Consider the following 17,130-nt stretch of genomic DNA (forward strand, 5'->3'; position numbering starts at 1 on the left):
ATCATTTGTTTGACGCTCAGAACTTCCTCCAGAACTTTTCACTCTCTCTCTCTTCCCCCCCCCCCCCTTTTGGGAACATACTGTTCATTTGGAAATGAGGAGAGGGGTGGATGGAGGAGTGAACTCAATGGAGGGTTGGAGTAGAGATGGAGGGATGAACGGAGGGGAAAGGGGGAGAGAGAGTCTTGCCGGGGTACAGCGAGTAGAGATCTATCCATGTAACCCAAACACACACTCACTCATGTGTGCGCACACACACACACACACACACACACACACACACACACACACACACACACACACACACACACACACACACACACACACACACACACACACACACACACACACACACACACACACACACAGAGTCTTTTTCACACACCCTCTCGCCGGCTGTGTTGTTTGACAGTAAATATGTGTTTAGAGTGGAAGATAAAGCAGAAGAGGAGGGCTGAACCAAACAAAAGAGTGAAACTGTGTCTTTGTGCTTCAGTAAAGGGAATAAATGTGTCGGCATAGTTTCACATTGGTCACACTTTTCTCTGAGTACTCAGCGGTCGCCTAGCTGGCAGCAAAGGCTTCTGATTATAAGCATGTTTACCAGAGTGTGATCTTAATTCTGCCCCTCAAACCCTTTGGCCCTGTTTCAATTCTATAAAGCGCCATCGTTTGTTGGTTCGTTAGTTTCTTAGTTCGTTAATTTATTGTTTTTTTGGTTAGTTGGTTGGTTCTTTCCTTCTTTCTTTCCTTCCTTACTTCCTTCCTTGGTGTAATCACTGACCTGACTAATCGTTATCAAAGCTATGTGAAAATATCCTGGCTCTCAACTATCCAACATGTGGATTTTGAGGGGACCCAAGGTAGACTAGCTGTTACCAAAGCTGAACACACACAAACAAAACAAATACACTGACTCATTCTTTTAAACGGCAAGTCACCTTTGGACACAAATATATTTGTTATTGTAAAACACTTTATGACAAAGATAAAAAAGTGACTTATAAATGCATTTGATTGGTTGAGTGATACATTGTTTTATTTCTTGATTGATTGATTGGTTGATTGATATTGGTTGTGTACCTGTGAGTAGGTATTCGTATGCTGGATGGTGATGTGACAGATGTAGTAGAGGCCAAGTCCCTCGGTATCAGACCTGACTACATAGACATCTACAGCGCCAGCTGGGGACCTGACGACGATGGAAAGACTGTGGACGGACCAGGGCCTCTGGCCAAACAGGCCTTCGAGATGGGCATCAAAAAGGTGAATTGTGGTCTATAACCACGTTTCCATCCACAGTTTTATGTGAGTAAAGTCATATAGTATTAAAAAAGACTGCTGTGCTGGAAACAGGAAGTTTCGGTACAATGTTATGAATGCCAACAGATCATCTGTTCGTTTGACATGGTGGGATCTTTTTGTGCAGGTAAAATTCATTTTGTGAGAAATACTGGTGGAAACACCTTTATGCACAAACATTTATATAATAACCATCATCTGGAAGTAAACTTGGAGTCACATGATGATATGGTGTGTGGTCATCCCACTACAACTCGGGAAACTATGTCTTTTATTAGGCTACAGATGAAATAAGTTATGAAGTTCACAGGGTGGTGAAAGTGCACAATGATGAGCTTGATGCTTCTTTCCACTAAATAGCAAGGGTCTTATTCTGGAGACATGATAGGAGCTCGACTGCCGTTTGACAAATGTTTATATTTTTATCCATAATAATCTCATCATGGAGACTACCCTACCTGCACTGTATCTGTGAGCGGTTGGCTAGAGCACCAAGACCAGAGTAGCACATTTGCTATTTAACGCAACAGTTTTTGTGATAAAACTATCTGTAGAGTTGAAAATGTGATGGAAACACATTGAGCTTGAGATGTTTATCGGATACCTGAAACTTAAGCAAAAAGTAAATGTTGTGCACACTAACTCATAACGCAACAATTTTTGCAGAAATACACCACTGGTGGGAAAATGCGCATATTTTGTTTATGTGGATTTTAGAATATTCGCATGAAAATCTGTTAACAATTGGATGGAAACCTAGTTTATAGCTAATCACACCCTATGTATTGCCCAATGTAGCGCACTACTTCGATGACACCCCATTCCCTGGGCCATATAGTGCACTACTGATGACCCCCGTTGGGCCATATAGTGCACTACTTTTGACCAAACAGTTGATCAAATGAAACCCAATTGTAGTGCACTACTTTCTTACATGAGTGTTTCAATGACACCCTCCATTCCCTTCCTAGTGTACTACTTTTGACTTGAGCAACTCAAATTACACCCTATTTCCCATGTAGTGCACTACTCCTGACCAGAGGAACTTTTGATCAGAAAACGTCATGAATATCAGCCTTTGAGGAACACGATTTGCCCAAAATAACTTTTGAAATCAGTGTACAGAACTGCATCACTCAAATTAGATTAGGCAGAACCAGGATCTCAGTATGAGGCACTTGATTTCAAAAGGTATTTTGGAGCAAATCAATCTACTTAACTGAGTCACTCAAATGTTACGAATAAGGAAATGTAATTCCACTTATTGTTTAGCGCCCCCAGAAGTACAAAGTGAAATGGTTCTTATTGCTGTGTGGTATTGAACTGGGCCTCAACTCTGTTGAAACATGGATTGCATTGATTCAGTGGAGCGCTAAGAGCACATTACATAACAAAGAGAAGAAAGTGTTCTTTGGGGGATGTACGAAGCCCATCTACAATGGAGATTTTCAAATCAACTTTCAATGTCTGATATCTGATATCCTTTTCACACTATGGTGCTGAACCAAACTGTGCAGGCTCGGGTATCTTCTTTTCAAGTTGTATTTCTCAACAGCTTTGATGGATGACTGACCCAGCTTGATTTGGATCTTCTCTGTTTGGCTCAGTTGTTCACATCTGTCCCTCTCTCGCTCTCAAACAGGGCCCTAAAGGGTCTGGGCTCCATCTTTGTTCACATCTGTCCCTCTCCATCTCAAATAGGGCAGGAAGGGTCTGGGATCCATCTTTGTTTGGGCGTCGGGGAACGGCGGTCGCCAGGGTGACCACTGTTCTTGTGACGGCTACACCAACAGCATCTACACCATCTCCATCTCCAGCACCACAGAGAACGGCAACAAGCCCTGGTACCTGGAGGTCTGCTCCTCCACACTGGCCACCACCTACAGCAGCGGGGAGTTCTACGACAGGAAGATAGTAAGTGTGTGTGTGTGTGTGTGTGTGCGTGCGTGCGTGCGTGCGTGCGTGCGTGCGCGTGTGTGTGTGTGAGTGCAAGCCCTAGTACTTGGAGGTCTGCTCTTCGTGGCAAGTTTTACAAAAGGAAAATAGTTGAGTTTTGAGGTGAGTGTTGATGTTTAAATCAAGTGTGCCTTTGCCTGCTTTTCTATGGAAGGAAAGCTGTTTAGTTGCAGGGTTACAAACCATAAAAGCCAAGGAACGCTAGTACACATTATTATGGCATCCTTCATTCTGTCAAATGTACATTTCCATCTAAGCAGATTAACATTCAGAATGCTATGATACAGTTCAGTGGCCAGACTCAAACACATGCACACACACTCTCTTTCAGAAACATGCTATCATTCATCCTGGCATTCATAAACACACACACACACACACACACACACACACACACACACACACACACACACACACACACACACACACACACACACACACACACACACACACACACACACACTCACACACACACTCACACACACACACACACTCACACACACACACTCACAACGCCATCCCCATATGATGTTTTTGATGTCCTCTGGGATAAGGGAATGGTGTAGCGTTGCCAAAGCACAGACATGCCACATCCATCAACTACACACTGTTTTCCCCCAACTACACAGAGATGGCCTCCTCTTACTGGAATTATGACAGCGTCAACAACTTGGACACAGCTCAAATGTGCTGTTTGTTTTGCTCTTTTTAACAAATATCCACCATCCATTTTAATGAGGAAAGGTTGCTACTGAACAAGGCTAATATTTAGCCAAGCTTGTGCTTGAGAGAGGAGAGGTATGCTGACCAAGTCATATAAGTTGCATGGACTCAGTCTCTGTGCAATAATAGTGTTTAAGAAGATTTTTGAATGACCACCTCATCTCACTATCACACACATACAATTATCTCTAAGGTACCTCAGCTGAGAAGTGAATTTCAAACAGATTCAACCATCAAGACCAGGGAGGTTTTCTAATGCTTCACAAAGTAGATGGGTTTAAAAAAGCAGACATTGAATAGCCCTTTGAGCATGGTGAAGTTATTAATTACACATTGGATGGTATATCAATACACCCAGTCACTACAAAGATACAGGCGTCCTTCCTAACTCAGTTGCCGGAGAGGAAGGAAACCGCTCAGGGATTTCACCATGAGGCCAATGGTGACTTTAAAACAGTCACAGAGTTTAAATGGCTGGGATAGGAGAAAACTGAGGATCGATCAACAACATTGTAGTTACTCCACAATACTAACCTAAATGACAGAGTGAAAAGAAGGAAGCCTGTACATCCTGTTTGGAATAAGGTACTAAAGTAAAACTGCCAAAAAATTGGCTAAGAAATTCACTTAATGTCCTGAATACTAAGTGTTATGTTTTGGGCAAATCCAGCACACGTCACTGAGTACCACTCTTCATATTTTCAAGCAAGGTGGTGGCTGCATCATTTTATGGGTATGCTTGTCATCACCAAGGACTAAGGATTTTATAGGATAAAAATAAACAGAATAGAGCTAAACACAGGCAAAATCCTAGAGGAAAACCTTGTTCAGTCTGCTTTCCAACAGACACTGGGGACAAATTAAGGACAATAACCTAAAACACAAGGCCAAATATACACTGGAGTTGCGTACCAAGATTAAGAAGGAAAGCAATTCCACAAATTCACTTTTAACAAGGCACACTTGTTAATTGAAATTCATTCCAGGTGACTACCTCATGAAGCTGGTTGAGAGAATACCAAGAGTGTGCAAAGCTGTCATCAAGACAAAGGGTGGCTACTTTAAAGAATCTCATATATAAAATATATTTTGATTTGTTTAACACTTTTTCGGTTACTACATGATTCCATATGTGTTATTTCATAGTTTTGATGTCTTCACTATTCTACAATGTAGAAAATAGTAAAAATCACGAAAAAACTTTGAATGAGTAGTTGTGACCAAACTTTTGACTGGTACTGTATGTAAATGAGCTATTTCTGTATTTCATTTTCAATACATTTGCAAAACAATTATTAGCTATAAATATATATTTTTTGCTTACGGCACCTGGTATTCCCACGCCGTCTCCCATCCAAGTACTAACCAGGCCCAAAATTTCTAAAAACGTGTTTTCACTTTGTCATTATGGGGTATTGTTTTAGATGGGTCAGGAAAAGAAATGATGAAATCCATGTTGAATTCAGGCTGTAACACAACAACATGTGGAATTAGTCAAGGGGTTGAATACTTTCTGAACCCACTGGAAGTAGTTCATTGAATTTTCATAAAATTCTAATGTTTTGCTGGCTTACAGGTAGAGATAAAACAGATAGTGAGTATTTTGTGGGTGGAAACTTGGACAAAAGATAGATAGGTCTGTGTTTAGAGATGCTATATTGATGGATGCTAGTTAAATTAAATGTCAGGGGGGTGTTCACTACATTCCACAAATCTGAAAGTAGTGGATTGGTGGAGGCATAGGCTAGAGTTTTTATTTGTATTTATTTTAGTTTACAGCACCAGGTATTCCCAGGCGGTCTCCCATCCAAGTACTAACCAGGCCCGACTCCGCGGAGCTACTGAGATCAGAAAATATCAGGCATGTTCAGGGTGGTATGGCCTCAAGTGTATTTAAAAAATAATAATTCACCCCGAATTACGACCTTGGCTCATCGCTACTGTACAACTCCCGTATGGGCTCGGTAGAGACTAGTACAACTCCCGTATGGGCTCGGGAGAGACCAGTACAACTCCCGTATGGGCTCGAGAGAGACCAGTACAACTCCCGTATGGGCTCGAGAGAGAGACCAGTACAACTCCCGTATGGGCTCGGGATAGACCAGTACAACTCCCGTATGGGCTCGAGAGAGACCAGTACAACTCCCGTATGGGCTCGAGAGAGAGACCAGTACAACTCCCGTATGGGCTCGGCAGAGACCAGTACAACTCCCGTATGGGCTCGGGAGAGACCAGTACAACTCCCGTATGGGCTCGGGATAGACCAGTACAACTCCCGTATGGGCTCGAGAGAGACCAGTACAACTCCCGTATGGGCTCGAGAGAGAGACCAGTACAACTCCCGTATGGGCTCGAGAGAGAGACCAGTACAACTCCCGTATGGGCTCGAGAGAGAGACCAGTACAACTCCCGTATGGGCTCGGGAGAGACCAGTACAACTCCCGTATGGGCTCGAGAGAGACCAGTACAACTCCCGTATGGGCTCGAGAGAGAGACCAGTACAACTCCCGTATGGGCTCGGCAGAGACCAGTACAACTCCCGTATGGGCTCGGGAGAGACCAGTACAACTCCCGTATGGGCTCGGGATAGACCAGTACAACTCCCGTATGGGCTCGAGAGAGACCAGTACAACTCCCGTATGGGCTCGAGAGAGAGACCAGTACAACTCCCGTATGGGCTCGAGAGAGAGACCAGTACAACTCCCGTATGGGCTCGAGAGAGAGACCAGTACAACTCCCGTATGGGCTCGGGAGAGACCAGTACAACTCCCGTATGGGCTCGGGAGAGACCAGTACAACTCCCGTATGGGCTCGGGATAGACCAGTACAACTCCCGTATGGGCTCGAGAGAGACCAGTACAACTCCCGTATGGGCTCGAGAGAGAGACCAGTACAACTCCCGTATGGGCTCGGGAGAGACCAGTACAACTCCCGTATGGGCTCGGGAGAGACCAGTACAACTCCCGTATGGGCTCGGGATAGACCAGTACAACTCCCGTATGGGCTCGAGAGAGACCAGTACAACTCCCGTATGGGCTCGAGAGAGAGACCAGTACAACTCCCGTATGGGCTCGAGAGAGAGACCAGTACAACTCCCGTATGGGCTCGAGAGAGAGACCAGTACAACTCCCGTATGGGCTCGGGAGAGACCAGCACAACTCCCGTATGGGCTCGGGAGAGACCAGTACAACTCCCGTATGGGCTCGGGAGAGACCAGTACAACTCCCGTATGGGCTCGGGAGAGACCAGCACAACTCCCGTATGGGCTCGGGAGAGACCAGCACAACTCCCGTATGGGCTCGGGAGAGACCAGTACAACTCCCGTATGGGCTCGGGAGAGACCAGTACAACTCCCGTATGGGCTCGAGAGAGGCGAAGGTCGGGTCATGCGTCTATTGAAACATGACCCGCCTGGCCGCGCTACTTTTTTATCACACTGCTTGTTTAACTCCCTTAACAATTCTTTAAAATTACAAACTTATAAATGTGTTTCCTTAACTTGAAAGCAGTCCAGGGACAAGGAGACGTAAATCCACACTTAGGTTTGGTATACATAGCCATTACCACTAAATGCTAACATAAGCTTTTTCTAACAAACCTATAACAGTCAATGTATCCCAAAGTAGAAGTATCCTTTAAAGAGCGCGGCATTACGTGGTAAAAACAAATCTGGTCCAAATCATCTCAAAATGCAAATATTAGAGGTTGGTAGCAGGGCAACAGGTAAACAAAAACAATTGTATCTTGCTGTTTCTCATTTACTGCTTTCAAGGTAAAGAAACAAAATGTAATATGCAATTTTGTAATTTGGGTGAACTATCCCTTTAAGGCCCTGGTGTGATAACTCTGGGTGAGGCTCTGGCCTCCTGGGCTCAGGGGCCATATTTGTCAAGACGCTTGATACAGCCCCCTGGGGCTGTAGATCCTGTACCTCTCGCTGCCCCCTCCCTTGCCTATGGTCTAGGCCAACACTGGTGTCCTGGTTAGTTTTACAGGGACCAAATTGAGAATAATATTTACTGAGTTTAGCAGAAGCTGAACCTGTGGCCCCAGCCCAGTACACATGGTAGGGCAGTGATGGTATTTGGTATTTATTAGGATCCCCATTAGCCGCTGCAGCAGCTACTCCTCCTGGTGGTGGGGTTACCACAAGGAGACCTGCTCTCTGCCCTTCTCCCCTCACCCATCTGTCATGTACTTTAACAAGCCTTGGCTATGTGCTCTCTGCCCTTCTCCCCTCACCCATCTGTCATGTACTTTAACAAGCCTTGGCTATGTGCTCTCTGCCCTCCTCCCCTCACCCATCTGTCATGTACTTTAACAAGCCTTGGCTATGTGCTCTCTGCCCTTCTACCCTCACCCATCTGTCATGTACTTTAACAAGCCTTGGCTATGTGCTCTCTGCCCTCCTCCCCTCACCCATCTGTCATGTACTTTAACAAGCCTTGGCTATGTGCTCTCTGCTCTGGCATCCAGTTAACAGTCAATTGGTCTTTCCTCGCCAAGAGTGCGAAATAGCCTCCACTCATTGCTGTCTCCTTGCCGTCATTACTATTGATTTGTGAGAATGTCATATGTGAGTGAGAGTGTAGTGGCAAAGGGAACAAGAAAAGGAAGCTGCATAAGAGTATTAGGACATAACCCAAGATGCCAAAAAACAAGTTCCTGTACTTAGGCATTATTATGTCATCACTACTGTAAATAACTGTAAATATTACTGTAAATAGAATGTATGGTGTATTGATATAGTTCGGTGTGTCTCGACAGGCAACTGGTTGTACAGTGCATTGTGTGGTTCAGGGAACACATTTCTGAGTGTCAGTCTTTGCGACAGCATTCTAACTCAAGAAGAAATGAATGTAAAGAAGGATGATTAGTGAATAAGATGTCATATCTGTCGTTTTCCCTTCTGCCAGGTGACCACAGACCTGCGCCAGCGCTGTACTGATGGCCACACTGGCACCTCTGTGTCAGCTCCCATGGTGGCTGGGGTCATTGCTCTCGCTCTGGAGGCCAAGTCGGTACCCCTCTCTCTCTACCCTATCCCTCCCTCCATCCCTCTCTCTCTCTCTACCCTATCCCTCCATCTCTCTCTCTCTCTAGCCTACCCCTCCATCCCTCTCTCTCTCTACCCTATCCCTCCCTCCATCCCTCTCTCTCTCTACCCTATCCCTCCCTCCATCCCTCTCTCTCTCTACCCTATCCCTCCCTCCATCCCTCTCTCTCTCTACCCTATCCCTCCCTCCATCCCTCTCTCTCTCTACCCTATCCCTCCATCCCTCTCTCTCTCTACCCTATCCCTCCATCCCTCTCTCTCTCTACCCTATCCCTCCATCCCTCTCTCTCTCTACCCTATCCCTCCATCCCTCTCTCTCTCTACCCTATCCCTCCCTCCATCCCTCTCTCTCTCTACCCTATCCCTCCCTCCATCCCTCTCTCTCTCTACCCTATCCCTCCATCCCTCTCTCTCTCTACCCTATCCATCTCTCTCTCTACCCTATCCCTCCATCCCTCTCTCTCTACCCTATCCCTCCATCCCTCTCTCTCTCTACCCTATCCCTCCATCCCTCTCTCTCTCTACCCTATCCCTCCATCCCTCTCTCTCTACCCTATCCCTCCCTCCATCCCTCTCTCTCTCTACCCTATCCCTCCATCCCTCTCTCTCTCTACCCTATCCCTCCATCCCTCTCTCTCTACCCTATCCCTCCATCCCTCTCTCTCTCTACCCTATCCCTCCATCCCTCTCTCTCTCTACCCTATCCCTCCCTCCATCCCTCTCTCTCTCTACCCTATCCCTCCCTCCATCCCTCTCTCTCTCTACCCTATCCCTCCATCCCTCTCTCTCTCTACCCTATCCCTCCCTCCATCCCTCTCTCTCTCTACCCTATCCCTCCCTCCATCCCTCTCTCTCTCTACCCTATCCCTCCCTCCATCCATCTCTCTCTCTACCCTATCCCTCCATCCCTCTCTCTCTCTACCCTATCCCTCCCTCCATCCCTCTCTCTCTCTACCCTATCCCTCCCTCCATCCCTCTCTCTCTCTACCCTATCCCTCCATCCCTCTCTCTCTCTACCCTATCCCTCCATCCCTCTCTCTCTACCCTATCCCTCCATCCCTCTCTCTCTACCCTATCCCTCCCTCCATCCCTCTCTCTCTCTACCCTATCCCTCCATCCCTCTCTCTCTCTACCCTATCCCTCCCTCCATCCCTCTCTCTCTCTACCCTATCCCTCCCTCCCTCTCTCTCTCTACCCTATCCCTCCATCCCTCTCTCTCTCTACCCTATCCCTCCATCCCTCTCTCTCTCTACCCTATCCCTCCCTCCCTCTCTCTCTACCCTATCCCTCCCTCCCTCTCTCTCTACCCTATCCCTCCACCCCTCTTTCTCTCTACCCTATCCCTCCATCCCTCTCTCTCTACCCTATCCCTCCATCCCTCTCTCTCTCTACCCTATCCCTCCATCCTCCTCTCTCTACCCTATCCCTCATCCCTCTCTCTCTACCCTATCCCTCCATCCCTCTCTCTCTCTACCCTATCCCTCCATCCCTCTCTCTCTCTACCCTATCCCTCCATCCCTCTCTCTCTACCCTATCCCTCCATCCCTCTCTCTCTCTACCCTATCCCTCCATCCCTCTCTCTCTCTACCCTATCCCTCCCTCCATCTCTCTCTCTCTACCCTATCCCTCCATCTCTCTCTCTCTACCCTATCCCTCCATCTCTCTCTCTCTACCCTATCCCTCCATCCCTCTCTCTCTCTACCCTATCCCTCCATCCCTCTCTCTCTCTACCCTATCCCTCCCTCCATCCCTCTCTCTCTCTACCCTATCCCTCCCTCCCTCTCTCTCTCTACCCTATCCCTCCATCCCTCTCTCTCTCTACCCTATCCCTCCCTCCATCCCTCTTCTCTCTACCCTATCCCTCCATCCCTCTCTCTCTCTACCCTATCCCTCCCTCCACCTCTCTCTCTCTACCCTATCCCTCCATCCCTCTCTCTCTCTACCCTATCCCTCCCTCCATCCCTCTCTCTCTCTACCCTATCCCTCCCTCCCTCCTCTCTCTCTACCCTATCCCTCCATCCCTCTCTCTCTCTACCCTATCCCTCCATCCCTCTCTCTCTACCCTATCCCTCCATCCCTCTCTCTCTACCCTATCCCTCCCTCCATCCCTCTCTCTCTCTACCCTATCCCTCCATCCCTCTCTCTCTCTACCCTATCCCTCCCTCCATCCCTCTCTCTCTCTACCCTATCCCTCCCTCCATCCTCTCTCTCTCTACCCTATCCCTCCATCCCTCTCTCTCTCTACCCTATCCCTCCATCCCTCTCTCTCTCTACCCTATCCCTCCATCCCTCTCTCTCTCTACCCTATCCCTCCCTCCCTCTCTCTCTACCCTATCCCTCCCTCCCTCTCTCTCTACCCTATCCCTCCATCCCTCTCTCTCTACCCTATCCCTCCATCCCTCTCTCTCTACCCTATCCCTCCATCCCTCTCTCTCTCTACCCTATCCCTCCATCCATCTCTCTCTCTACCCTATCCCTCCATCCCTCTCTCTCTACCCTATCCCTCCATCCCTCTCTCTCTCTACCCTATCCCTCCATCCCTCTCTCTCTCTACCCTATCCCTCCCTCCCCTCTCTCTCTCTACCCTATCCCTCCATCCCTCTCTCTCTCTACCCTATCCCTCCTCCCTCTCTCTCTCTCTACCCTATCCCTCCCTCCATCCTCTCTCTCTCTACCCTATCCCTCCCTCCCTCTCTCTCTCTACCCTATCCCTCCATCCCTCTCTCTCTCTACCCTATCCCTCCATCCCTCTCTCTCTCTACCCTATCCCTCCATCCCTCTCTCTCTCTACCCTATCCCTCCATCCCTCTCTCTCTCTACCCTATCCCTCCATCCTCTCTCTCTCTACCCTATCCCTCCATCCCTCTCTCTCTCTACCCTATCCCTCCATCCATCTCTCTCTCTACCCTATCCCTCCCTCTCTCTACCCTATCCCTCCCTCCATCCCTCTCTCTCTCTACCCTATCCCTCCCTCCATCTCTCTCTCTCTACCCTATCCCTCCATCCCTCTCTCTCTCTACCCTATCCCTCCATCCCTCTCTCTCTCTACCCTATCCCTCCATCCCTCTCTCTCTCTACCCTATCCCTCCATCCCTCTCTCTCTCTACCCTATCCCTCCATCCCTCTCTCTCTCTACCCTATCCCTCCCTCCATCCCTCTCTCTCTCTACCCTATCCCTCCATCCCTCTCTCTCTCTACCCTATCCCTCCCTCCATCCCTCTCTCTCTCTACCCTATCCCTCCCTCCATCTCTCTCTCTCTACCCTATCCCTCCATCCCTCTCTCTCTCTACCCTATCCCTCCATCCCTCTCTCTCTCTACCCTATCCCTCCATCCCTCTCTCTCTCTACCCTATCCCTCCATCCCTCTCTCTCTCTACCCTATCCCTCCATCCCTCTCTCTCTCTACCCTATCCCTCCATCCCTCTCTCTCTCTACCCTATCCCTCCATCCCTCTCTCTCTCTACCCTATCCCTCCATCCCTCTCTCTCTCTACCCTATCCCTCCATCCCTCTCTCTCTCTACCCTATCCCTCCCTCCATCCCTCTCTCTCTCTACCCTATCCCTCCATCCCTCTCTCTCTCTACCCTATCCCTCCATCCCTCTCTCTCTCTACCCTATCCCTCCATCCCTCTCTCTCTCTACCCTATCCCTCCCTCCCTCTCTCTCTCTACCCTATCCCTCCATCCCTCTCTCTCTCTACCCTATCCCTCCATCCCTCTCTCTCTACCCTATCCCTCCATCCCTCTCTCTCTCTACCCTATCCCTCCATCCCTCTCTCTCTCTACCCTATCCCTCCATCCCTCTCTCTCTCTACCCTATCCCTCCATCCCTCTCTCTCTCTACCCTATCCCTCCATCCCTCTCTCTCTCTACCCTATCCCTCCATCCCTCTCTCTCTCTACCCTATCCCTCCATCCCTCTCTCTCTCTACCCTATCCCTCCATCCCTCTCTCTCTCTACCCTATCCCTCCATCCCTCTCTCTCTCTACCCTATCCCTCCATCCCTCTCTCTCTCTACCCTATCCCTCCATCCCTCTCTCTCTCTACCCTATCCCTCCATCCCTCTCTCTCTCTACCCTATCCCTCCATCCCTCTCTCTCTCTACCCTATCCCTCCCTCCATCCCTCTCTCTCTCTACCCTATCCCTCCATCCCTCTCTCTCTCTACCCTATCCCTCCATCCCTCTCTCTCTCTACCCTATCCCTCCATCCCTCTCTCTCTCTACCCTATCCCTCCATCCCTCTCTCTCTCTACCCTATCCCTCCATCCCTCTCTCTCTCTACCCTATCCCTCCATCCCTCTCTCTCTCTACCCTATCCCTCCATCCCTCTCTCTCTCTACCCTATCCCTCCATCCCTCTCTCTCTCTACCCTATCCCTCCATCCCTCTCTCTCTCTACCCTATCCCTCCATCCCTCTCTCTCTCTACCCTATCCCTCCATCCCTCTCTCTCTCTCTACCCTATCCCTCCCTCCATCCCTCTCTCTCTCTACCCTATCCCTCCCTCCATCCCTCTCTCTCTCTACCCTATCCCTCCATCCCTCTCTCTCTCTACCCTATCCCTCCATCCCTCTCTCTCTCTACCCTATCCCTCCATCCCTCTCTCTCTCTACCCTATCCCTCCCTCCATCCCTCTCTCTCTCTACCCTATCCCTCCCTCCCTCCCTCTCTCTCTACCCTATCCCTCCCTCCATCCCTCTCTCTCTCTACCCTATCCCTCCATCCCTCTCTCTCTCTACCCTATCCCTCCATCCCTCTCTCTCTCTACCCTATCCCTCCCTCCATCCCTCTCTCTCTCTACCCTATCCCTCCATCCCTCTCTCTCTCTACCCTATCCCTCCCTCCATCCCTCTCTCTCTCTACCCTATCCCTCCATCCCTCTCTCTCTCTACCCTATCCCTCCCTCCATCCCTCTCTCTCTCTACCCTATCCCTCCATCCCTCTCTCTCTCTACCCTATCCCTCCACCCCTCCTCTCTCTCTCTACCCTATCCCTCCCTCCATCCCTCTCTCTCTCTACCCTATCCCTCCATCCCTCTCTCTCTCTACCCTATCCCTCCATCCCTCTCTCTCTCTACCCTATCCCTCCATCCCTCTCTCTCTCTACCCTATCCCTCCCTCCATCTCTCTCTCTACCCTATCCCTCCATCCCTCTCTCTCTCTACCCTATCCCTCCATCCCTCTCTCTCTCTACCCTATCCCTCCATCCCTCTCTCTCTCTACCCTATCCCTCCATCCCTCTCTCTCTCTACCCTATCCCTCCATCCCTCTCTCTCTCTACCCTATCCCTCCATCCCTCTCTCTCTCTACCCTATCCCTCCATCCCTCTCTCTCTCTACCCTATCCCTCCATCCCTCTCTCTCTCTACCCTATCCCTCCATCCCTCTCTCTCTCTACCCTATCCCTCCCTCCCTCCCTCTCTCTCTACCCTATCCCTCCATCCCTCTCTCTCTCTACCCTATCCCTCCCTCCCTCTCTCTCTCTACCCTATCCCTCCATCCCTCTCTCTCTCTACCCTATCCCTCCATCCCTCTCTCTCTACCCTATCCCTCCATCCCTCTCTCTCTCTACCCTATCCCTCCCTCCATCCCTCTCTCTCTCTACCCTATCCCTCCATCCCTCTCTCTCTCTACCCTATCCCTCCATCCCTCTCTCTCTCTACCCTATCCCTCCATCCCTCTCTCTCTCTACCCTATCCCTCCATCCCTCTCTCTCTCTACCCTATCCCTCCATCCCTCTCTCTCTCTACCCTATCCCTCCATCCCTCTCTCTCTCTACCCTATCCCTCCATCCCTCTCTCTCTCTACCCTATCCCTCCATCCCTCTCTCTCTCTACCCTATCCCTCCATCCCTCTCTCTCTCTACCCTATCCCTCCATCCCTCTCTCTCTCTACCCTATCCCTCCATCCCTCTCTCTCTCTACCCTATCCCTCCATCCCTCTCTCTCTCTACCCTATCCCTCCCTCCATCTCTCTCTCTCTCTCTACCCTATCCCTCCATCCATCTCTCTCTCTACCCTATCCCTCCATCCCTCTCTCTCTCTACCCTATCCCTCCATCCCTCTCTCTCTCTACCCTATCCCTCCCTCCATCCCTCTCTCTCTCTACCCTATCCCTCCATCCCTCTCTCTCTCTACCCTATCCCTCCCTCCATCCCTCTCTCTCTCTACCCTATCCCTCCATCCCTCTCTCTCTCTACCCTATCCCTCCATCCCTCTCTCTCTCTACCCTATCCCTCCCTCCATCCCTCTCTCTCTCTACCCTATCCCTCCATCCCTCTCTCTCTCTACCCTATCCCTCCCTCCATCCCTCTCTCTCTCTACCCTATCCCTCCATCCCTCTCTCTCTCTACCCTATCCCTCCCTCCATCCCTCTCTCTCTCTACCCTATCCCTCCATCCCTCTCTCTCTCTACCCTATCCCTCCCTCCCTCTCTCTCTCTACCCTCTCTCTCTACCCTATCCCTCCCTCCATCCCTCTCTCTCTCTACCCTATCCCTCCCTCCATCCCTCTCTCTCTCTACCCTATCCCTCCATCCCTCTCTCTCTCTCTACCCTATCCCTCCCTCCCTCTCTCTCTCTACCCTATCCCTCCATCCCTCTCTCTCTCTACCCTATCCCTCCATCCCTCTCTCTCTCTACCCTATCCCTCCATCCCTCTCTCTCTCTACCCTATCCCTCCATCCCTCTCTCTCTCTACCCTATCCCTCCATCCCTCTCTCTCTCTACCCTATCCCTCCATCCCTCTCTCTCTCTACCCTATCCCTCCATCCCTCTCTCTCTCTACCCTATCCCTCCCTCCATCCCTCTCTCTCTCTACCCTATCCCTCCATCCCTCTCTCTCTCTACCCTATCCCTCCATCCCTCTCTCTCTCTACCCTATCCCTCCATCCCTCTCTCTCTCTACCCTATCCCTCCATCCCTCTCTCTCTCTACCCTATCCCTCCATCCCTCTCTCTCTCTACCCTATCCCTCCATCCCTCTCTCTCTCTACCCTATCCCTCCCTCCATCCCTCTCTCTCTCTACCCTATCCCTCCATCCCTCTCTCTCTCTACCCTATCCCTCCATCCCTCTCTCTCTCTACCCTATCCCTCCATCCCTCTCTCTCTCTACCCTATCCCTCCCTCCATCCCTCTCTCTCTCTACCCTATCCCTCCATCCCTCTCTCTCTCTACCCTATCCCTCCCTCCATCCCTCTCTCTCTCTACCCTATCCCTCCATCCCTCTCTCTCTCTACCCTATCCCTCCATCCCTCTCTCTCTCTCTACCCTATCCCTCCCTCCATCCCTCTCTCTCTCTACCCTATCCCTCCATCCCTCTCTCTCTCTACCCTATCCCTCCCTCCCTCCTCTCTCTCTCTACCCTATCCCTCCCTCCATCCCTCTCTCTCTCTACCCTATCCCTCCATCCCTCTCTCTCTCTACCCTATCCCTCCCTCCATCCCTCTCTCTCTCTACCCTATCCCTCCCTCCATCCCTCTCTCTCTCTACCCTATCCCTCCCTCCATCCCTCTCTCTCTCTACCCTATCCCTCCATCCCTCTCTCTCTCTACCCTATCCCTCCCTCCCTCTCTCTCTCTACCCTATCCCTCCATCCCTCTCTCTCTCTACCCTATCCCTCCATCCCTCTCTCTCTCTACCCTATCCCTCCATCCCTCTCTCTCTCTACCCTATCCCTCCCTCCCTCTCTCTCTCTACCCTATCCCTCCATCCCTCTCTCTCTACCCTATCCCTCCATCCCTCTCTCTCTCTACCCTATCCCTCCATCCCTCTCTCTCTCTACCCTATCCCTCCATCCCTCTCTCTCTCTACCCTATCCCTCCATCCCTCTCTCTCTCTACCCTATCCCTCCATCCCTCTCTCTCTCTACCCTATCCCTCCATCCTCCTCTCTCTCTCTACCCTATCCCTCCATCCCTCTCTCTCTCTACCCTATCCCTCCATCCCTCTCTCTCTCTACCCTATCCCTCCGTCCATCCCTCTCTCTCTCTACCCTATCCCTCCCTCCATCCCTCTCTCTCTCTACCCTATCCCTCCATCCCTCTCTCTCTCTACCCTATCCCTCCCTCCATCCCTCTCTCTCTCTACCCTATCCCTCC

General features: G+C 50.0%; 1 protein-coding gene across 1 annotated transcript in view; it reads left to right on the forward strand.

Moving 5' to 3' along the window:
* The window catches only part of LOC129834933 (proprotein convertase subtilisin/kexin type 6-like), a 45,007-nt gene that overhangs the window by 25,430 nt on the left and 2,447 nt on the right, over nt 1–17,130 (forward strand). Inside the window, exons 6-8 of the mRNA XM_055900302.1 lie at nt 1,094–1,266; nt 3,004–3,216; nt 8,898–8,998. Coding sequence (XP_055756277.1) covers nt 1,094–1,266; nt 3,004–3,216; nt 8,898–8,998 — 487 coding nt within the window. The remainder of the gene's footprint in view (nt 1–1,093; nt 1,267–3,003; nt 3,217–8,897; nt 8,999–17,130) is intronic.

The sequence above is a fragment of the Salvelinus fontinalis genome, chromosome 35, assembly GCF_029448725.1.
Source record: "Salvelinus fontinalis isolate EN_2023a chromosome 35, ASM2944872v1, whole genome shotgun sequence".
Classification (NCBI taxonomy): domain Eukaryota; kingdom Metazoa; phylum Chordata; class Actinopteri; order Salmoniformes; family Salmonidae; genus Salvelinus; species Salvelinus fontinalis.